The following is a 22,316-nucleotide window of genomic DNA, read 5'->3' on the forward strand; positions in this document are numbered from 1 at the left end:
AGAGGATTAAATTCCTCCATGGTATATCTCCACTGAGCTTAGCAGCATCACAACAGGAAAAATTTTGTTCCAGAGAACCGAGGTTAGCAATAAGTGCATTACGTGAACTGTATTATACAACTATGAAAATGAACTATAAATGCACTAAAAACACATTTGGGAAAATTTTGGCGCTGACAGGAGATGAAGTTTTATTATACATTATGTGGAACTTCTAGCCAAATTGTGAAAGGAAGCAGCTTCAAACAACAAACGCAGTAATTGTGCTGAGCAGAGAGAAGGAACAATATGACCCACAATCTCAATGCCTCATCTTCATCTCAAAGCTTTGGATAACTGCCAACCACCTACAGATCCGCCTTCATATCATCCTATAGCCTGTCTCATTCCTCACGTTCCTTCTTACCTTCTCTTCTAATGGAGCCTTTTCTCACTCTCTACCACACACCCTTTTCTGTACCAAGACTAATATTCTCAACAGTTTTCCATGGCTCCTCTCTAGATTACCTACGGGAGGGTCCTGGCTGAGTCTATCATGAAGGGGTGATGCATCGGTGTATGAGATATTTGCAGGAATTATTGGTCATTTTGCAGCTAAATTGGTAATAGTCATTCTGCCACCCATGGAAAACAGCTGCCATTCCATGGAAAACAGCTTGAATTCTTTGTTATTTCACTTACACAAGGATACACAGGTCTAGGACAGTGTCTTGGAAAGGATCATTGTTTTTTTTGTTTGAAAGATTTAATCAAAACAAACTTGCTTTCTTCTTACCACCAACTTATGGGCGCTCCTTTCCCTCTTTTGAAATCTGAGCATTCCTGTCATTCTTTTTAGCATGCAGACTGCTTCATGTATTCCTCTGACCCCTAAAGCAATATACAATTCTGTAGAGATTAATGTTGGTAATATAAAATGTTTCTAGCCTTTATGATTTGGGGAAAAACCTCTCAAATGTTATTTGAGGCATTACTATCTTCTAGAGTGTGCAGATGGTCTGTGAAACACTTGCTCTCAGACATGTAAACTCAGTTTAGCAGGAAGTCAAAGGGTGACCATTTAAATGTCAGCTTTGTTAATTAGAGCCCTGTCTACATGAGGACTACCACATTGTAGTTACACTGCTGCAAACCCCTATTGTAGATCCAACTCAACAAGTGGTTACCATCACTAAATTCCATATACTACAAGGAAAACAGTCAGGAGACTCAGCATGCCCATTTATGCTTCAAACATAGGCAGTTACATAAACTGGGTGCAACAAAGGGGAACACTAACCCAGATCCAAAATTGTGCCAACGTGTAGTGCAGATAGGACCTCAGCCCTATTTTATAACATGGATAAATGCATTGCCACATAACATACCAGGTGTCTGCTGTTTTTACAGACAGTTCCTCAGATGGCTCTAATTTTACTTCCTAGCATCTGAGGACCTGGCAAAACTAATTTATGTGCAAACCAGGATTAAGAGTAAATTATTTGAGTGATTGGAGATTAAAAACTAAATAAAGGGCAAGAATTTAAATGTTTCACTGAAAGAGGCACATTGCAAAAATAAATAAAACAACAGCCTTCAAATTCATATAAATGGCAGGAGTCCTCCTACCAAGGAGGAGACACCCAGGTAAATCTGAACACATTGCGCCTTGCAAAGGCTGCTGCACACAGGGCAAGAGAGACTGGCCAGACCTGCAGTTCTATTACCAAACAATCTATAGCCAAGAAGATATTTACCAATAATTGATCGTTATTCTGCAGCTTTGCAGGAACTAGGGTACTGCCAAAGTCCAGAGATGGACCTTGGAGCCTCCAGATGGCTTTCATGCATTTGTTTCTAAATACAGGCTAAAGAGTGTCTTCTTTTTACAAACAGAAAAAAAAAAAACCAAACAAATCTTCAACACAATGATGCCAAACCCCACAACTCCCCCCCATACACTCGCGGTGCGGCCCAAACCCCACAATTCCGTCCCCCAGGATATGACCCCCCCAACTCCTCCCCCTCCGTCCCCTGGCGAGGCGACCCCAAACCCCGCACCTCCGCCCCCCGGCGGGGCGACCCCCCCCAACCCCTCGTGAGGCGACCCCAAACCCCCTCAACTCCTCCCACTCCGCCCCAAACCCCCCACCTCCTCCCCCTGGCGGGGCGGCCCCAACTCCTCCCACTCCGCCCCAAACCCCCCACCTCCTCCCCCTGGCGGGGCGACCTCCCCCAACCCCTCCGCCCCCTCGTGAGGCGACCCCAAACCCCCTCAACTCCTCCCACTCCGCCCCAAACCCCCCACCTCCTCCCCCTGGCAGGGCGGCCCCCAACTCCTCCCCCTCCGCCCCCTAGCGGGGCGGCCCCAAACCCCACAACTCCTCCCCCCGCGATGAGATACAAACCCTGAAACACACACACACACACTTCCCCCCAAACCCCGTGGGCGCGACCCTAAACCCACAAACGCGCGGCGTACGCGCGCCCGCGGCCTTGCCCCCTCCCGCCCCGTGGGCGCGCACGTACGCGTTCCCGCCGCGCCGAGCCTGAGCACGTGGGGACGGCCGCTGGGAGTGGAGTAGAGTCGGGGCCGGGGCCTGGGCGAAGCCGGCGTGAGTTGAAGGGCCGGGGGCAAAGCGGGTCGGGAGCCGGGGGAGAGACCACGTGGCTACGGGGGGGAAGCAGGGAGATACCAAGTGGGGAGCGGGGGCCGAGTCCAGGCAGGGGGTGGTTGCGCGTTCCCGCCTACCCCAGAGGCGCGCTCTGGCCGTTGGAGCGCGCATCCCCCTTTGCTCCGTTGGGGGCGCTGAGGTAAACCACAGCCGCAAGGCTCTCAGGGGCGGGGTCTGTTGGGGGGGCGGGGCTCTAGCCTAGGGGTGCCTTGGGGGGGCCCACTGGCTCTGGGGGGTGAGGGCTCAGGTAGTTGGGTCCCCTTTGGTTCTGGAGGGGTGGATGGAGGTCAGAAACTCCAGGAAAACCACTAGGGACTTTGACTTTAGGTGGCAGGCAGTCAGATACTATGGTGATGGACGGCCCTATAAAACCCTAAGGTAGTGCCGTGGAAGTGCCTTGATATCAACCTTGTTATCTTTTGCATTGCTGATCATTTTACCAGGAACTGCACCTATTCTGGAACAAGGAGTAGGAGGATAATATTCATCGTGCTAAACTAAAGCAGTGTTTCTCAACAACTGCTCCATGGCGCTGGTCCCTGAGATCTCCCTAGCCCAGTTTAGGAAGGCAGCAAGCAGGTCCCTAATATCGAGAAGGTTGAGAAACACTGGACTAGAGTACCCCCTTTCTCTTCCCCGTACGTGCCTAGAGTTGAAAGGGTCCTTATCCTATACCTAATTTCAGTAGCCCTCTATTCTAACATACATTTCTATTGCAATCCTCCATTGGGTGTTTTTGTTTGTTGGTACTGATACATTTTACATCTTTCACACAATGAAATTTACATTATAGATTCTTGGGGGGAATCAGTTTTAATTAAAATAGATTCAAGTAACAAGTTTCTGTTACTAACAAACTTGTAACTTACTCTGGGGAAGTGTGAGTTTGATTGCTGTCCTGCTCTCTTCTGGGAATTTTGATGTGAAGTGTGATCTAATGACTAGAACAGAATCTGGACTCTGCTCCCTGGTTTATGACTGGTTTGCTCTGTGACTTTGGGCAAGTCACTTCACTTCCTTGGCCTTAGTTTCCTTATTAGTAAGTTGGAGATACTACTACCATCATACTGACCTCTGTAAAAGAATTAATTGCAGGGTGCATCAATTAATGTTTGTAAAGCACTTAGATCCTCGAATTAAATTACTTATTTTATTTTCTGACAGGAATATAGTTGCCCGGGTACTGTTGCACGAAAAGGGGAGAATATACAGCCAGCCAGCTCACAGCTCTTAAAAGCAGTTATCGGTTCTATAATGTCCACTAACTTAGCTGTGATGAGTATGCTCCTAGAAGAAACTTTCACTACTCCATGAAGGAAATTTCTGTTTTCAACTCTCAGGACTTCTAGGACTCTTAATAGACTATTAATCACAAATAAGCAGTAAGGAAGAGGCTAAATCTGTCTAATACAAATATATAAAACCATAAAGGCCCAGCTCATGGTTCTGCAGAGCTAATGAAGGACATCTTATAGCAATTTGTACTCAAGTACTCAAGATTCATGATGTTACAGTTACTTGGCAATCACCACCTTTACTGGGGTCACATCAGTCTTCTCTTCAGATAAGTGATGATCCTGGAGTTCCAGATTTCTTAATACTATGAATTGTATCTTTCTGCATTTGGTTTCTTCTCTCACCTGCAGAGAACAGACTCTCAGCCACCTCAAATGGTCTCTGTTGCAATGACTGACAGCTCTTTTGCTTGAGTAGTTGGTACAATCTTAGAGGAGCTTATCTATTCTCGGGGCTGCATAACAGCCTGCTCTCTTTCGATTGGATGGTACCCTGGTAAACACATTAGCTGGTGTTGGTGTTACACCAAGAAGTGTTATACAAGGAGAGGTGCTTTTATTGCTGTTCTGAAGAAGAACACAAGTGTGAGGAGGATGGAGCGCCTGGCCTCCTTCAGTAGTAAGTATAATAAACAGAGATTTACAGAAAGGTCTTAAAAACATCTTCCCTCGCTTGAGGGTTGCTGAGAAATAGGGCATTTTGATCCATGTGATGGTTTTTGCCCCAGACCCATCATAAGATAATTTGGGTGGATCAGGGGATCCTGGGTGGATCAGGGGATTGGTAATAGAAATAGTCTAGTTAAATAAACAAATTAAGTATCCCATTTGTTTATTTAAATATAAAGTTTTAAATACAATATAAATATCCCACTGAATAAATCTGTCACAAAAAAAACCCACAGACCACTACACAGCATTAATTAACTCCCTTCTTGACAAACTTAGAGGCCAAGGCTTGAATTGACTATAGAAACAGAACACCTTTCCTGTCCCGACAGACTATTTTTTTAGGTTGTTTTGGGGGCAAACAGATGGGACAGCTGCCATTACCTGTGCTGTGCAGTCTCCCTAGATAAATCTATTACTTAGGTCTCCTGGTCTGTGATTCAGCCAGCTTTCAAAAGCACTGAATCATAGATACTAGAGTTAGAAAGGACCTCTTTGGTCTTCCAGTCCGTGCTGCTTGCATTTCTGTAGGATAATATTCATAGATTTCAATAGGATAGACTTTCATTGCACATTCATTAAGGAACTCAGCACATCACAGTATCGGCCCAAGTGATGATCTATAAATTTCACCATCTCTGGGAAGATGTCAAGGTGAGGATCTCTCTAGCAGCTGAAGTTGGACGAGGAACTTCCAACAGATAGTTGAGGAAGCTGAAAGTGCATTAGAGAAGAAAGGGTTACATCAGCTGTAACATGTAAACTCTTATTGCCTAAACAGTTTATTTTTTAAAATGTAGTATCAACTGATGAGACCACACAGGATATAGATACACTGCTAACTTTATTTTAAAAATACAAGGTTCTAGTGGTTATGGATGATTGCGTAAACAATAATATCATGCTTGTGTTGCATTAAATTTCCTTCAGCGTATGTTCTTGTTGATTTCATAGATGACCCTTTTGATAAACCACCTTGCAGAGGCTGCTCTTCCTACCTCATGGAACCATACATCAAATGTGCAGAATGTGGGCCTCCTCCCTTTCTCCTGTGTTTGCAGGTAAGCGGAGTGTAAAAGTGGAAGTGTATGCCTTGTTGAGAAGCAGGTCATCAAAGCTATTTCTAAATGATAAACCGTTGCCTATCACCTTTTAGTTACTTGTCAGTCTCAAATCAACTCATGTTCATCTGACAAATATTTGCTCAGAGACAGGGAAATGGTAGAGAAAATGTTGGAGGGTGGGAGAAATGTGGAATTCAGCATGAGCAGGTGAAGTGTTTGATTAGACACCCATGGACACACAGAAAGATATGGTCCAGTGGACACAGACAGCTAGACCATGCCTTTGTCTCATCACTTAGTATACCCCAGGTCTTATCTAAGCGGAATTCCTTTTAAATTGCAGTACATAGCTGTGAACCATCCTCAATATAGTATTAAACTGGGAAAGATGGGTGACAAGTTATTTCTTCCTTTAACTAAAGGGAAATTTTATTAATAGAATATCAGGGTTGGAAGGGACCTCAGGAGGTCATCTAGTCCAACCCCCTGCTCAAAGGAGGACCAATCCCCAATTTTTGCCCCAGATCCCTAAATGGCCCTGTTAAGTTTCACAATTCTGGGTTTAGCAAGCCGATGCTTAAACCACTGAGCTATCCCTCCCTGCAAAGCAAATACCTTGGTGCTGTGTGGACAACAGGCCCACCCAGAAACTGCCACTGGTTACCTAGGCCCTAGCAAGATTCTTCTAGTACTTTCCTGCATATAAATGTCTGTTCTCTGGAATGAGCCACTGTGAAAACAGTCCAACAACAGATTAACTCAAATTTGGGTTTTTGTGTGTAGGAGGAGACTAAATCACTATAAAAATCCACTTTTATCTATAAAGAGGACAATTTTTGGTAGTTAATGCACAATAAAAAAACCAGAACTTAAATGTATTTTCAAGGAAGAGGCAGGAAAGTAACAAGGTTTTAATCTTTTATTTTGCAGTGTTTCACACGAGGATTTGAGTATAAGAAACACCAAAGCGATCATACTTATGAAATCATGGTAAATATACAATTTAAATGATCTTTCTTCATCTTGGGTTTTGTTATCCTTTTCTAGAAGTTAGACCCATGTTTCCTAATCTCACATTAAAAGTCTGTTAGGTACACAACCTCGTTTTCAGAATTTTATAACTGTCAGAAAACTAACACAGTAGCAGATTTAAAAAAAAATTTTAAATCTAGGGTCATCCAATGAAATTATAGGCAGCAGGTTTAATCCAAACAAGAGGAAGTACTTTTTTCACACAACCCACAACTAACCGATGGAATTCATGGCCATGGGATGTTGTGGTGGCCAAAAGTATAACTAGGTTCAAAGAAAGAACTGGGTAAGTTCATTAAGAAAAGATCCATCAATGGCTATTAGCCAAGATGATCAGGATACAATCCCGTGCTTGGGGCGATTCTAAACTCTAACTACCAGAAACTGGGAGTGGAAGATGGGTGGCTCTGTACGTTGCCCCTGAAGCTCTAGTGTTGTCTGCTGTCAGAGACAGGCTGTGGGGCAAGATAGACCATTGTCTGACCAGTATGGCAGCTCTTATGTTCTTACTGAAATTAAAAAAAAAATCCATGTCTAACATTATGGAATATGTAGAGGTTTTTAAATTTGTGTTTTATTGTCCATATATGGCTCACAGGCTTTCATTAGAAAAACTGATAGACAGTTATTTTACCACATGAACAAATTGCTTCCTCCCTCCCCCAATGAAAAAGTTTAAAGAAGTTTCTTTTAAAAAACCATTTGGATTTCATTTCATGACACTATACTTTTTTGAATCATAGCTGGTAGATGCATTAAATGTTGCTTCTATATTTAGAGCGTCTATAATGACAGTTTCACAAACTAGCAGTAATTATGGTAGAGGGCTTATTGACATAAAACTGCCTTGGGACAAAGTGAAGCTTTTAAACGGCCAGTACCAAAGCAGCTTGAGCTCTTACTGCCAGGTAGCACCAGAATTTCTTTGATTCTGTAGGTGGCGATCTATACAGAGAGGGACCCTGAGATTTGTTCTTTTTTCTCTCCAGACATCAGATTTTCCTGTCCTGGATCCCAGCTGGACAGCTCAGGAGGAAATGGCACTTCTAGAGGCCGTGATGGATTGTGGATTTGGAAACTGGTGAGAATTTAGTGCCTGAACCAAAGCCCATTGAAATCAAGTCTTTCCATTGACTTTTGAGAGCTTTGGGTCAGGATCTGAGTGCTGAATATTCTGGCACACAACACAGCATATTCTTCAAGGTTAAGAGTCCGATCTAACCATTCGTGTGGAGAAATGAAAGCTCAGGGGGTCCATTCCCAGCTCTACCACTGACTATGTGTGACATTGAGGAAGGCACTGAAGACCTAATCCTGAGAGATGCGAAGCACCTCCTGTGAGGTGCAGAACGCCCTCAACTCCCACAGAAGTCACTGGAATTTGAGGGAGCTCGACATGTAGCACGATCAGGCCTTTAATTTCACCCTGCCTCAGTTTACTCATATATAAACTGCCTTAAGACAAAAATTTACAAACTGTGGTCTGTGGCCCACAGATGGTCCATAAAGCTTGTGGTCTACTGAGAGCTGGCTGGTCACATGGTGCTGGCTCTTCTTGTTTCCTGCTGCTATATCACATTAAAGACAGTTTAAAATAATTACTTTTCTGGTATTAGTCTGTATTCAAGTAATTGTAGTTGCTACAAGGATGTTAGGCTTTTGCAATATAGAAGAGATCAGGCTTGCAATTGGGAGCCATCTCCCTTTCCATTCACAAGACAATCCCTGTATTAAGATGTAGTCTATACTTAACAGCCAGACTGTAAAATTAACAGAACTCCAGGCTCTGCTTTAAACAGAGCTACATCAGATCTGATGAATGTAACTGCAGACAAAATTAAATTTAAAAACCTGTTTAAATTTCCATTTAGGAACATAGGATAAAGGACTGGGTCATTGAGTCCAGTCCCGTTATTGCAGATAACCCATTCAGATAATGCCGTAAAGTTATCAAACTCCTTCTTAAAACTAGTTAGGTTGTTCGCTCCCACTACTCGTATCGGAAGGCTGTTACAGAACATTGCTCCTCTGATTGTTAGAAATCATCATCTAATTTCCAGCCTACATTTATTCATAGCCAGTTCATATATTCTTATGCCAACATTGTCCTTTAGCTTAAATAGCTCTTCTCCCTCCCTGCTATTTACTTTCTATAACTACATCTGGGGAGAAATCATATTCCCCCCTTAGCCTTCATTTTGCTAGGCTGAACATGCCAATCTCTCTTTTTAAATGATTCTTTTTTCCATTAGTGAAAAATCAGCCAATTTCTTTGGGATTTTCCCCTCCTTAGGCAGGACGTGGCCAATCAGATGTGCACAAAAGCAAAGGAGGAGTGTGAGAAACACTATATGAAACACTTCATCAACAATCCCTTGTTTGCATCTACATTGCTGAACTTGAAGCAGGCAGAAGAGGCACAAAACGCTGACATGGCCATTCCATTCCACCGTAAGTATCCACCGTAGGGATGGACACTGTCTCTAAGATAAAACATTCAGGGAATTCGGATTGAACCAAAGTGTGTACTTTGCTTTTACTCAAAAAAGAGAGTAATATTTGGTCTGTGGATCACCACAGAATATTTAAGAATGGGATTTTCCATATCCCGGACCAAGCCTTTTGATACATAAAATATGCTGCACTCCTTCCATTAGGTGCACTGTGGGAGAGTGAGGGAATGAAGTCACCTAATGTTGAACCCAAGAAGGTGAACCCCTCAAAAATGCTCCTGGTTAACTGTATGGGCAGAGGATTCTCTGAGGAACAGAGTGTACCTGACCTTACCCCACTGGACTCAGCACTTTTACCCATCCTAATTACAAAATAGTAAGGCTGTCTTAGCTAAACTAACTCCTCCTGCATCTGCAAAGGGAATACCCTTTTCTAGAACTGCAGTCTGTTTTGCATTTACATGTCAAATTTAAAAATTCACAGCAACTAAAACCCATATTTTTCCAGCTGCTGATGATCCTCCACGACCTACCTTTGATTCCTTGCTCTCCAGGGACATGGCTGGGTATATGCCGGCTAGAGCTGACTTTATTGAGGTAAAAATCTCTCCTCTTATTTTGTAGTTGCTACTGACTAGGGACACACACACAAACACACACACACTCATTCTATCTACAGATTATCTTAAATATTCATATAAAAAGTATTAAAGGAAATGAGGGGATTGGATGATAAACCCAAGGATAGCCATGACCTTACTTTAGGGGGTTCCATTTATAATCCGAGAGGTGCACTACAGGGCCTGAGAAGCAGCTAACCATGACTTTGTGAATAAGCGTTGTAAGGAATGCCATTAGCATTACCAAAAGTCTGATAATGAATGACTCTTATGCAAGAAGGCTAGATGTGTGAATCAGATGCTCAACAAAAGGGGGGCCGCTTATTTTTAGTTTACTTTCCCTAGAGACACATGCATATGGGCCTGATCCAAAGCTAACTGAAGTTCACAAGAAGGCTCCTGTTGCTTTCAGTTTCTTTTGATCAGGCCCATATGATCAGGTTACAAAGTCCTCTTACAAAGCAAGCTTCTATTCATTCAGTGATCACTAACGTCATAATTAACATACCAGGATAAAGTCAGTCCTAGAATATGCAGGCACAGCCCCCACTGGCCCATGTTATTTTTCAATTTTTGTGCAGAATTTTCCACACAGAATAGGAGCAACGGCAGATATTCTTCAGCTCTGTCGTCTGCTCCAGTGAGTTATCAAGGTTCCTAGAATTAACTAGTGAGCACTTGTTTGTTTTCTTTGAACAGGAATTTGACAACTATGCTGAATGGGATTTGAGAGATATAGATTTTGTGGAAGATGATTCAGACATTTTACATGGTAAGTCCCATGTCTTGAGAAGAATGTTTGAAAGTGGTGTCTCAAAATGCCTGCTCAACATTGTTCAATTGATTTTTCTGCACATATGGGTTTTTGGGGTAAAGTTTCAATTTTAATAGAATTCTCTCAGTTGTGCGTGCTGAGTGTAACACTTGCATTTCTATAGTGTATTTCAATCCAATGCTCCTACCTTAACTTTGAACAATGGGTGTACAGGCTATATTTACACATAAAGAGATTGCCCTACCCACCACTGAAATGTAGCCAACTGTAAGGTGGAACATCTTAATAAGGCCCAACCACATCATACCACACTTTAGAAAAGGAAGTCAGGAATACTATAGCCAATAGAAACTGCAGGGGAAATTTGGGTAGGCATATGGTATTACCAAAGATAGAGTTTTGCCAGGTTACAGGCATGTTTCCTAGAATAGCTGTGTAAAGAACTACGATACAGTCATGGATCTTAAGAGGTCAGAGCCTGGATTTTACCATGACCTGAAAGGTAGCACCCCATGCAGCACCCTGTCTGCTAACACCATGCTGTGGCATTGCTTCAGTACTGACTTAGATGCAACAGTGCCATCTAGTGAATTACTAATACCACTTCCTGTTGCATCTAGGTGTTGCTTGGAAGTCTTCCCACCTGTTCTAATTCTGCTTAGCTTGTGAAATCTGCTAGCAGGGTGGTATTGATACAGGCAACAGTAGGAGGTGTCCAGATTAAGCCCTATCCAGTGAGTTCAAAATATTATCCTCTTCAGATATTGTGATCTTTGTTTAGCCAAGTGAGTATACTGAACTGCAGTGGCATAGGTGAATGTAAAGATTTCCTTTTCCCCTCCATGAAAAGGAGGGTTACGCTCACAGCTTCTAATATTTTTCAAAGAAGAGTTTCTAATATGAGTTCACTGAAATTCTGTGAACAAGTTTGCCTAATTGGTACCAAACAAAAGTAAGTATTAGCATTGAATTAGGTTTAAATCCTTGGGGAAAGATGATTTCTGATCTCTGTCATTTATAAACATTGTTGAATATTCAGCAGTACCATGCTCACATTTCAGAGTTCTCCATCTAATTATTGGGGTGCTGGTTTTCATTCTTTTTATGTAACCCTGCCCATGAAAGCCTTAGTGTTCCTTGGAGTCACAGAGGAAACTCCAGTTCTGCATAGCCCAGTCGTTCCAAATTTCAGTGTGAAGTTTACCAGGACACAGCAGAGAACATGACATTGTAATACTTAAACCTTTGCTTCACTCCCAGGAATATTTCCATCTCTAAACTATAATCTTGGAATAGCAACAATTTGTCTACATTATAAATCAATGACTAGTGTGCATTGTGCAGAGATTCAACATGCTCTCTCTGACGACAAAAAAAAAGTTCTTCCTCTTTAAACATGTGTGGAAAGAAATTATGCGTAAATACAGCTGTTCTCGTTTCCTCCATTAACTCCTGGCAAATCAAAATGCAGGCAAATAAATAAATAAACAAATAGTGTCCTGGTTCTGTTCGCTAATTCATCTATTTTAGCCTATTCATACATTTGCTATTCATTGCAACCAGTTTACCGACACAATCTTCCACACCAATTGCATGCTCTCTCCTCCTCCTCCCCCAACTTTAGCCATTTAAGATATCCCTCAAAGAGGTACAGCACAGAACTCAGAACCCAGTGGAGGAGAGTGGATAAGGAGACTGTAAGCCATCTTTGTACTCTCCCAGTCCTTGGCTGTTCTGGGGGCTGGAGAGGTCCTCCAACATACCGGAGGCCTAAGTTATGGCAGTCTCTCCTGTGGGCCACAGCATTGCCTGGAATTCCTGCAGCTTGTCCCAATATGTCCCTCCCCTGCTCCCACCTCCTCCTCTGGGCATACCATCTTCACTGGGGCTTGCGAGAAGGACCAGGATAGGCAACCATATTCTGTCAGCCACACCTGGGGTACTTAGGGCTCCTTCAAAAGACTCCGGCCCTCTTACTCAGCATAAAGGGGACTAGCGCAAGGATGAGGATCTCACACAGAGTTCTCAGATAGGAATTCTGCCCCCCGCCCAACATTTAGCCTACGTTTGTTTTGTTTTGTTTTTTAAGAAAGCCACACATTTTCTTCGGTGTTCCTACCATAACTATTGTGTTAAAAATGGACTTTTGAAATCTAATTTACTTTGCACATCTTGCTTTGAGAAATTCACTCCGATTATACAATGAAAATGAACTGGGCAGATTTGTTTTATGGTCATCTTCTCTTTCAGGTCTAAAGACCTGTCCCTTTAATTTCATCCTAATTATATTTCCTTGTATTGCTCTACATGGTTTCTCACTACTCCCACAAGAAAGAGGAATGCAGTTTAACGTAAGGCATCTAGACTCCCAAATGTCTTTTATCAGGAGCACAAAACGCTTGTGATTGCTGAGTCATCCAGCCTTTACCACCCCAGATAATCTGGATCCTTCACTTTTACTTCTTGAAGCTGACAAGATGGCTTCAGGAGCAGTGTGAAATACATTATTACAGTTAACTCTTTGTGTGCAGCACATGTAAGTTGGTAAGTGCCTGCAAGTAGATAATTGATATTGCAATTAAATATAGTAAAATGGACAGGATGAAAGAAACAAATGATTACCAATCTGTGGTTCAGTCAGGGGCTTTTGAAAAATCTTAGACATTGAGAGTTTTTATTAGAGATTGAATTATAGTGTTAATTCTTAATCCTCACCCAGACTCTCTCCTCCCCCCTCCCAAAAAAAAAAAAAAGATTTTTATTCTTAACGTCAGAAAGCATTTTACCAAGGCCTTCTGCAGACTTTGAAGAAGTGATTAGATATAGACTAAAACTCTGATTGTGCTGGCGTGAAAACGTGTGCCATGAAAGCTGGCAATGTCCTTTTAAAAGTACTATTTTTAAAACACTACACAATGTTTATTCCTGAGACAGCTCTTGAGGAGGCTCTGCTACAGCTATCTAGAATAGATTCCTTAAGATTTTTCTCTCCTCTGAGAAGGGGTGAGTTTGGATTTTATCCAATGTATGCCTACAAAGACAGGAGCACACCCCGAATGGCACCTGCTTACATAAATTAATTTACATTCTTCCTGTTGTATGGATGAGTGATGCCAACTAGTGGATTAGTTGGCCTAAAACATGTCTTTCATTCACTGCCATTTAGGTATCTGCAGAGCAAATGCTGTTAGAGAAGGGAATTGAAAGGGTAGGGCAAACTATATTTGGATATACTCTAGACACGTGCACAATTTTTTTGGTTTCAAAGGGGAGGATCTCTGCCTATTATTGGAAGCTGTACTCATCATTTCTTATCTTTTCCCATAATGGACACTTTGACTTGGATTTCCTTCGTCATAACATCAACAGCTGTCTCTCCAGCATTCTCCAAGGGGAAAAATATAGGCAGATCATTTTAATTCTTGTAGCATCTCTTTTCTCATTTCCATGCAGCATGTGGCTTAGGAGTAGTCTGGCTCATTCATGCATTCCAGATCTTGTAATCAGTTGCTTCTATGTGAATGTGTCAATAAAGAAAAGGAGAAGGCTGTAATGAATGTGAATTTTCTCGGTGTGAGAGATCCATTTTTTTCCTTCATTTGCTTTGGTAAATGTTCACTCCCCTACCCAATTAATCATAATTTCTTTCAGAACGCTTTAAATTCAAGTGAAAGCATCAGAAATACAATCCTCCAGTTGCAGATGACCAAATTACTGGTGGTATATATAGAGTTTCTCTGTCTACTCAAAGTTCTTCCCACACAAATAATGTGGCATCTTAGCTTTTAGGAGCCTTAAAAATACAAAGGTTTTATATACATTGGCAGTGGTTCCTGTACTTTGTAAGGTATTTCATTTATATCTAACTTACTACATTTCTCATTCTTCTGTTCCTGAATCTAAGCAAGGAATAGAGAATTTGTTAATACTGCCTTGTTGCTGGGCTAACAAACCCAAGAAAATCTATGTTTAAATATACGCCATCTCTTCCCATCGCCCTATGTTAAAAAGAACAGGGACATTGTAGCTTTCCTATTGCTATGATTAAGTAATCTGTTGCATCCAGATTCTGTATCAGATAAAGGTTCTACGACATAGGGATTTTAGCTTGTCAGACTTTAATTTGGACACTGATTTGTCCACATAAGTCAAAATACCATATTATCCTGAAGATGCTACATAAATAAAAAGGAACATCAAATGTTCTTAGAACTGGCTTCTGAGTTCACACCCCAACCCTTCTGAGTTTCCTATAAAGAGGGATGGCTAAACCTTATGGCACAGAGGGCTACACTGGCAATTTACATGTGGCTCTTAGTCTCCAGGCAATTTGCAAATAAATATGCATATGGTATATTTTTAAAATAAAGTAAATTCATACAGCTAAACTTACTGCAGCCTGCCTCTTCATTGCTAGATCAATTGCTAATTGATTTGACTCTCCATTAATAAACTGCCCTTGTCCTTATCCTGCAGCAAGAGAGAGAGGGTGGTCATGTATGGACCACATTTCTGGGCTCTGCTAAGCTTTGGATACACCTGTTCATACACTGTATTGAGGTGGAGGGAGAAATACTCTTGCTTGATTTCACAGATTTGCATGTTGTCTCTGCAGACTGTAAATCCATTGTAGAATCTTAAGCCTGTTCTTTCTGGGAAAACATTAAAATAAGTAACACTGAGAGAAATCCAATCCAGAAACACACGCTTGTTTAGCAAGATGGGTCTCCAAATTATTTAACAGAATTATGAAGCTAGTCCTAGTGGAAGAGGTGGGTGTCTCCTTATCTGCTCTCTCCAGAATGTGCCAAGAAAATTTATTAACCTCAGTGTATCCGTGAAAATGAGTCGCAGAAGCTATAGGTGGATTAGCCAGAAGAATTGTAGACAATTTCATACAGAAAGAGATGGTTTCTAGCAACAAGCAAGTTTTCTCCATACTTGTTAAGAACTGCCCTCTTGGCTGTCTCTTGGCTGATAGCAAAATATAAAAAAAATGTTAACTAGCTAAAAATCTTCTAGGTAATTTCTGAGAGTCTCAGCAAATTCTACTCTGAATTGAGACAATTCAGATCTCAGTCTTTTTAGCTCTTGGCATTCCTTTAATCCCCTTCCTTATTTCTCTGCAGGCTAGTCCTTGTCCAAAGACGACACATCAAATATTAAGCCTAACCGTTTGCTTTTCAGGGAAGTATAAAGGGCAAAATGTTTTCCCTTTTGTGAAAAACAAAAAGTCTTTAATATCAATAGTAAGATAGTAACTTTGGGCTAAGGAGTGGATAAAGGGGTTCAAGGTCTCAAGTTTCACATTCATGTTTGTGATAGTGTTAGGGAAAATAAGTGAAATCAGTGTTACAAATAGGGGTGTGCAGTATGCACAAACCTTGCCTGTAGTACAGTGGTTGGCAACTTGTGGCCCGCGCCACTTCCCGCTGCTCCCAATGGCTGGGAACGGCGAACCACGGCCACTGGGAGATGCGGGCACCTGTGCCTGCAGATGGTCAATGTGAACAAACTGTCTCACGGTCTGCCAGCAGATAACCCTGACGGGCCACGTGCGGGCTGCAGGTTGCCCACCACTGCTGTAGCAGCTTTATGCTGCTGTACAGTTCACTGGTTTGGGATTTTTAATACCTTGAAGCAAAGGCAGCCGGCCTGCTTCGTACAAGTGAAGTGGGCCTTTTCAAGCTGTGATGAACACAGGTTTTGGGGGGATTTGGGGAGAAGCCTGGTGTGATAATCTCATATGTAATTAATCTGTTTTTCTCATCTTCCTTTCTATATTTGGCAGCTTTGAAGATTGCAGTTGTAGATATCTATCACTCCAGGTTAAAGGAAAGGCAGAGGAGAAAAAAGTGAGTTCTCAACCAGTGATTGTAGTCCACAGCTTCAATACTCACAGTGTTATGTGCAGTAATATTATCCTGATATTAAGTGTAATTGATTTTAAATAGCACTTTCCAGAAGGATCCCAAAAACCTAATACTGAGGAAAACGTCTTCTATTAGAGCAGATCTCAACTCCGATATTCTGCTTTCCCTATGTGCACAGAATACAGATCAACCACATGGATCTAAGCAGGAGAATATAACACTTCAACAAGCCAGGGAGTATGCAGATTCACATACAACAGAATTAATTTGCACATATTGGTGAAATTCTCCCTGGATAAAAGATCTGCACAAGCTTCTACACACCTAAAACTTCCATTTAAGATGTCAAAACAAGGCAGAAGCAACATACAGGCCTTGTGCTCGCTATATGCACAGTGGTGAATTTCACCAGTAGAGTATACAATACAAGCATCTCAAAGCAATTTATAAATAATTAACCCTTCAGCATCCCTGTGAGATAATATACCAATTTTTTAGAGTGGGACACTGAGGTTAAATGAAGTCTCAGCAAGTTAGTGGTAGATCCAGATGTAGAAACCAGCAATCCTAACTCAGCTCCCTTCTCTAATCACTGTGCTACCAGGCCACGGGTACTTAGACCTTGGTCTAGGAGGCCTGACGCCCAGTCTCCTACTCTTACTAAACCCAATCCCTTTCCATAGATATGCTCACATCATGATGGTTAGTACACTAGAGCCTCTTTTCCTAAGTGTCTGAGGACACATAATACAGATAACTATGTGTTGCTAATATGAGGTGGTTAAATAAAGTTTGAATATTTTATTCAACAAATTTCATTACTCTAGAATTATTCATTGAATCTTTCAAATACTTTGTCCAGTTTTTGTAAGTTATTCATCCTTTTACTGCCAGGGCCAAGATGATTAACAACTTTGGAGCAAAACTTGTCCATCCCTCCTCCCAGAATAAAAGGTCAACACATCATGTTATTTTGAAGGGTAGTTGAAAGAGAAGGAGACAATTAGACCTGCCCTTCCTTCTCCCAATTAAAAAAATATTTGTGTGTGGCATAAACTACATGACGATACATAATGTGTCTTATTAAAAAAGGTGTCTTAACCCCAATAGTTGTGTATCACACATTGGGGTCAATGGCTGTTAAGTTTTTAATAGACCAAGCAGGACAAAACCCTAAAGGAACATAAAACTGTTAATGTCACTGTCACAAAGCCTATTAAATCCTGTTCTTCTTGGGATGGAAAAACACTTGTGCAGTTTATGTAAATAGAGGAAGTATTAAGTTTCATAGATTTAAGTTCAGCCACAACCTTGCCTAACAAAGTTACTCAAAAAGCAAGCGCGCGCGCTCTCTCTCTCTCAAAACTTGTGTGTATATAAAATAACCACACACGCAGGCAATATCCATGTGATAATTTCAGAGCCCTGTGATCATCTCATGCACCTGTGACCATCTGACCTATCCTCCGCCCATTATCTCATTTCCTTGGGGCTTAGTCTAACATTCAAACCTCATGAGTGGCTTTAAAACAGCCTCTTTGTTGTTTGTTTTTTTTTAAACCAAGCTGGCCAAAAATCAAGCATGGGACTTGCTTCTAGCTTTGGAGGGGCAAGACATAAGACATTCAAGAGACCTGACATTTGTGTTTAGAAAAGCTATTTTAGATCCTTTTAAGAGGTTATAGCTCTCTTTGAGCCCTGCTGGTTAAACTCATGGTAACCAAGAGAGCTATCCCAAACTCGTGCTGACTAATCGTTTATAAAATATAATTGTGTAAAATTGTCTAAATGTTACCAGAACCCCTTTGATGTTTGTATTTGTGCATTAATAAATGAGTTATTACTACTTTTTCTTTTTTAATTATAGAATTATAAGAGACCATGGCCTTATCAACCTCAGAAAATTTCAGAGTAAGTACTAAATATAGCTTTTTGTTTAAAAATGGCTTTAAGCCAAAGTTAGAGATAGACTTCAAATGCTGGATGTTTGCAGTGTATACTATAGAATGGTTTACACATACTATGTCCAAGATAGTGTCAGTCAACACCTCATTATCATATATTAGGACTTAGAACTGCAAGTTGTAGGCACCATAGCATTCTTTGTCACTTTGTTTGTAATTTGTCACCACGGGGAGAATATCAAATTTGGTATCAAACTTGGACCCATACGGTGGTTACAGATTATGATGACCTGTTCAGATTCCTTTAGTAGACTTTCATTGGTGGGATTTATGTTCCCTCTCTCACTAAAAGTAATATCAGATGTGTTGTTAACTCATGGCTTTGTCCTTCACCAAAAAAAAAAGTGTTATGATCATGACATATGACTTGGTTTGAGGAAGTTTGTTAGTATTACAATACCACTTTGGGGCCACAATCTGATCGGGCCCCTTTACAACACAGAGGCCCTGTCTACACTAAGGAATTTCAGTGAAAAAAATTCCGACCAGGTCAGCTGCCCTGGTAGCAACACCAGTACAATCTTGAGTGGGGATTAGGCTCCAGGGACATATTTTACCACTATGTCCGTGACAACCAGTGCGAATTTTGGCTACATGTGTAGACCCGCCGGGTTTTTGTTTTTGTTTTTTTTTTTAAAGCAGCATTTTTCCCTACCATGGCATGAACATGTATCATGTGAAGGGAACTATTAACAGTTACCATATGAAGAGGATTCTTCTCCCTCCACAGAATGCCTAGCTGTCCCAATTCTGCTGCCCAGCATAACGATATTGCACTCAGAAGTCACTTTTTTTTTTTTTTTTAATTATTATCATTGCAGTTTTGGAGAGACGATACCCAAAGGAGGTCCAAGACCTTTATGAAACAATGCGACGGTTTGCAAGAATTTTAGGCCCAGTGGAGCATGACAAGTTCATTGAAAGCCATGCACGTAGGTGTTTTATTGACTTTGTTCATGTTTAAGCTGTTCAGTGAGAGTAAGCATTTAAGTGGGTGACAGGTTGTTATATTAGTTGTCAGTGGCCTTCTCTAAATAGATATGATACAGGTCTTCCTCCTCCCCTCCCATCCAGCTACCTCAGATAAAATAAATATGGCCTTGGGTGGGTATACTAAATAACCCACACTCTTATTGGTGCATTGTCCATTGAAAAAAGCTAATGCGGTCTTGGGATGCATCAGGCGAGGTATTTCCAGTAGAGATAAGGAAATTTTAGTACCATTATACAAGGCACTGGTGAGACCTCACCAGAATACTGCGTGCAGTTCTGGTCTCCCATGTTTTAAGAAGGATGAATTCAAACTGGAACAGGTATAGAGAAGGGCTACTAGGATGATCCGAGGAATGGAAAACCTGTCTTATGAAAGGAGACTTAAGGAGCTTGGCTTGTTTAGCCTAACTAAAAGAAGGTTGAGGGGAGATATGATTGCTCTCTATAAATATATCAGAGAGATAAATACCGGAGAGGGAGAGGAATTATTTAAGCTCAGTACCAATGTGGACCCAAGAACAAATGGATATAAACTGGTCAATGGGAAGTTTAGACTAGAAATTAGGCGAAGGTTTCTTACCATCAGAGGAGTGAAGTTTTGGAATAGCCTTCCAAGGGAAGCAGTGGGGGCAAAAGACCTATCTGGCTTTAAGATTAGACTCGATAAGTTTATGGACGAGATGGTATGATGGGATAACATGATTTTGGCAATTAATTGATCTTTAAATATTCATGGTAAATAGGCCCAATGGCCTGTGATGGGATGTTAGATGGGGTGGGATCTGAGTTACTACAGAAAATTCTTTCCTGGGTATCTGGCTGGTGAATCTTGCCCATATGCTCAGGGTTTAGCTGATCGCCATGTTTGGGGTCAGGAAGGAATTTTCCTCCAGGGCAGATTGGAAGAGGCCCTGGAGGTTTTTCGCCTTCCTTTGTAGCTTGGGGCACGGGTCACTTGCTGGAGGATTCTCTGCTCCTTGAAGTCTTTAAACCACGATTTGAGGACTTCAATAGCTCAGACATAGGTGAGAGATTTTACACAGGAGTGGGTGGGTGAGATTCTGTGGCCTGGGTTGTGCAGGAGGTCGGACTAGACAATCATAATGGTCCCTTCTGACCTTAATATCTATGAATCTATATTTGAGTGTATTGTTTGGTATGTCAGATAATGAAATACTACAGTCCTATACTAACTGGTCTAGTCTTTCCTCTTCATGAGAGGATCACTGTTCATGCACTGCCGTGCTATACCAAAGAAAGAGTAAAATACCTATGACCTAAGTCTATATTTTGGGTTGAATAAGCGGTTAATTGTATATTCTGTAAGATACATGAGTGCTGTCTCAGCTAGGACGTAATTATACAGCACCGCCTCTATTAAGTGCCTCACCTTAAATGGTTTCAAACTGTTCCATCATCTAATTGTCCAAATTCTTTTTGCGTAATTATAATGTGCATCTCAGCATGTCCTAGTTAAATTCTCGTGGGGGTAATTGCATCCTGCTTACCTAAATTCTGTTGCCTTGTTGGGGGGAAATTACTCTTCATTAGCAAGCACAAAGCAATGTGTGAACAGCTGTCCTGTTCCACGCCAGATGTGGCTGCATTTCATGACACAGCCAGATACTGAGCTAGGGTCTGATCCTACAAATCTTTACTCTTTTTGGGGTGGTACTGACTCCATTGTCTTACTAGCCATAGGGAGGCCTTTTTATTTAATCTGAGCTTCCTTCAACATAGCCAGGGATACACATTAATTACAAGGCTCCTGAGCAATATAGATACGCTAACTGAAGCCAAACAAACTTTTTGCTTATTGTAAACTAACTGGTACTAGGAAGCTGTATAATTAAATCTCAAGTTAATAAGTATCCCCGAACTGGAGATAAAGGGCAAAGTTAGGTTAACTGCACTACTGAACTGACCACAGAGAAAAGGGGATACAAGCCAGGGAAAATCTTAGAGACAGTCCAGTAATTAAAATTATGGATCAGAGACAATGTAGCATAGTGTAAGAGGTCTACAAGATATATAGCTAGCTACTTTAAAACAAGGAAAACAAATACAGGATAGGTTTCCAAACATTGCCCTTCCCCAGACTTGTAGAGAGGAATCATTTGAAAACCTTGGGTTTCTCATGTTCCAATCTCTGTATGTACAGAGTCCCTCTGTGACCAGAGTTACTTAGAGCTCAGTTCTGCTCTTGTTGATGTCAATGAGAACAAAATCAGACCCTACGTTCTCTGTACAATTTCTCTACCTGTAAACTCGGGATAACTAACTGTGTTGTGAGGATTGTTAATGTTTTTAAAGTGTCTTATAAAAGTCCCAAGAGTAGCATCATTTGGCTCATTGATAGTAGAGTAGAGGAATTCCCTGAGCCTGAAACTAAAATAGCTTCCCTGCACAAATAATCTAGAAGTGGTTTTACAAAATAAATCCAAGTTGTGATCAGATTATGTCATACCACATCCAGTAATTTGTAGGTTCTGCTTGCTCAAGATCACAGATGGGCTAGAAGAAAAAGTTAACAATATCTGTGGCTATAGACTTTAGTAACTGAACTGCCGACAAGTAAAGAATGTGCCGCAACGTTCGCTAATAGCTGCATTTACCCACATTTGGCTTTTCTGGATTCCTCTGCTGCTTACTGTTGGGGGGAAAACCAGTGGAATTCGAACTGCGAAGAGAAATAAGGCGTCTACAGGAATACAGGACGGCAGGAATCACTAACTTCTGTAGTAAGTATATGGGAGATTATTCAGCCCATTAGAGTAGCGAAGGATGCTTAAGCTACATTTAGGATGTGTTAAATGAAAAGATTTTTTTTTTAAATGTGTTTGACTCACTCTTTAGCTAAGAGAGTCTTCTATTAATAATGCATCAGGAGAGCAGTGGATTTTTTTAGAACTATTTTGAGTTGA

At 41.4% G+C, this 22,316-nt stretch overlaps 2 protein-coding genes and 1 long non-coding RNA gene across 4 annotated transcripts in view; 1 reads left to right on the top strand and 2 right to left on the bottom strand.

The window, feature by feature from the left end:
• LOC140899708 (uncharacterized) overlaps positions 1 to 2,785 on the bottom strand; it is a 22,729-nt gene extending 19,944 nt beyond the window's left edge. Inside the window, exon 1 of one of the 2 annotated variants that reach the window (XR_012155428.1) lies at positions 2,732 to 2,785. This is a non-coding gene — a long non-coding RNA (uncharacterized LOC140899708). Of the gene's footprint in view, positions 1 to 1,736; positions 1,856 to 2,731 lie in introns of those variants that run through there. The other variant, XR_012155427.1, reaches the window with a different exon arrangement.
• Positions 2,382 to 22,316, top strand: part of TADA2A (transcriptional adaptor 2A) — a 25,846-nt gene continuing 5,911 nt past the window's right edge. The window contains exons 1-12 of the mRNA XM_073315623.2: positions 2,382 to 2,594; positions 3,819 to 4,568; positions 5,573 to 5,679; positions 6,613 to 6,672; positions 7,704 to 7,795; positions 9,008 to 9,165; positions 9,676 to 9,764; positions 10,487 to 10,559; positions 16,354 to 16,417; positions 18,303 to 18,346; positions 19,221 to 19,331; positions 22,062 to 22,133. Of these exons, the coding sequence (XP_073171724.1) occupies positions 4,544 to 4,568; positions 5,573 to 5,679; positions 6,613 to 6,672; positions 7,704 to 7,795; positions 9,008 to 9,165; positions 9,676 to 9,764; positions 10,487 to 10,559; positions 16,354 to 16,417; positions 18,303 to 18,346; positions 19,221 to 19,331; positions 22,062 to 22,133 (895 nt within the window). The 5' untranslated portion in view covers positions 2,382 to 2,594; positions 3,819 to 4,543. The remainder of the gene's footprint in view (positions 2,595 to 3,818; positions 4,569 to 5,572; positions 5,680 to 6,612; positions 6,673 to 7,703; positions 7,796 to 9,007; positions 9,166 to 9,675; positions 9,765 to 10,486; positions 10,560 to 16,353; positions 16,418 to 18,302; positions 18,347 to 19,220; positions 19,332 to 22,061; positions 22,134 to 22,316) is intronic.
• Positions 4,739 to 22,316, bottom strand: part of SYNRG (synergin gamma) — a 134,874-nt gene continuing 117,296 nt past the window's right edge. Inside the window, exon 21 of the mRNA XM_073315614.2 lies at positions 4,739 to 5,332. Within this exon, the coding sequence (XP_073171715.2) occupies positions 5,285 to 5,332 (48 nt within the window). The 3' untranslated portion in view covers positions 4,739 to 5,284. The remainder of the gene's footprint in view (positions 5,333 to 22,316) is intronic.

Source organism: Lepidochelys kempii, chromosome 17 (assembly GCF_965140285.1).
Source record: "Lepidochelys kempii isolate rLepKem1 chromosome 17, rLepKem1.hap1, whole genome shotgun sequence".
In the NCBI taxonomy this organism is placed as follows: domain Eukaryota; kingdom Metazoa; phylum Chordata; order Testudines; family Cheloniidae; genus Lepidochelys; species Lepidochelys kempii.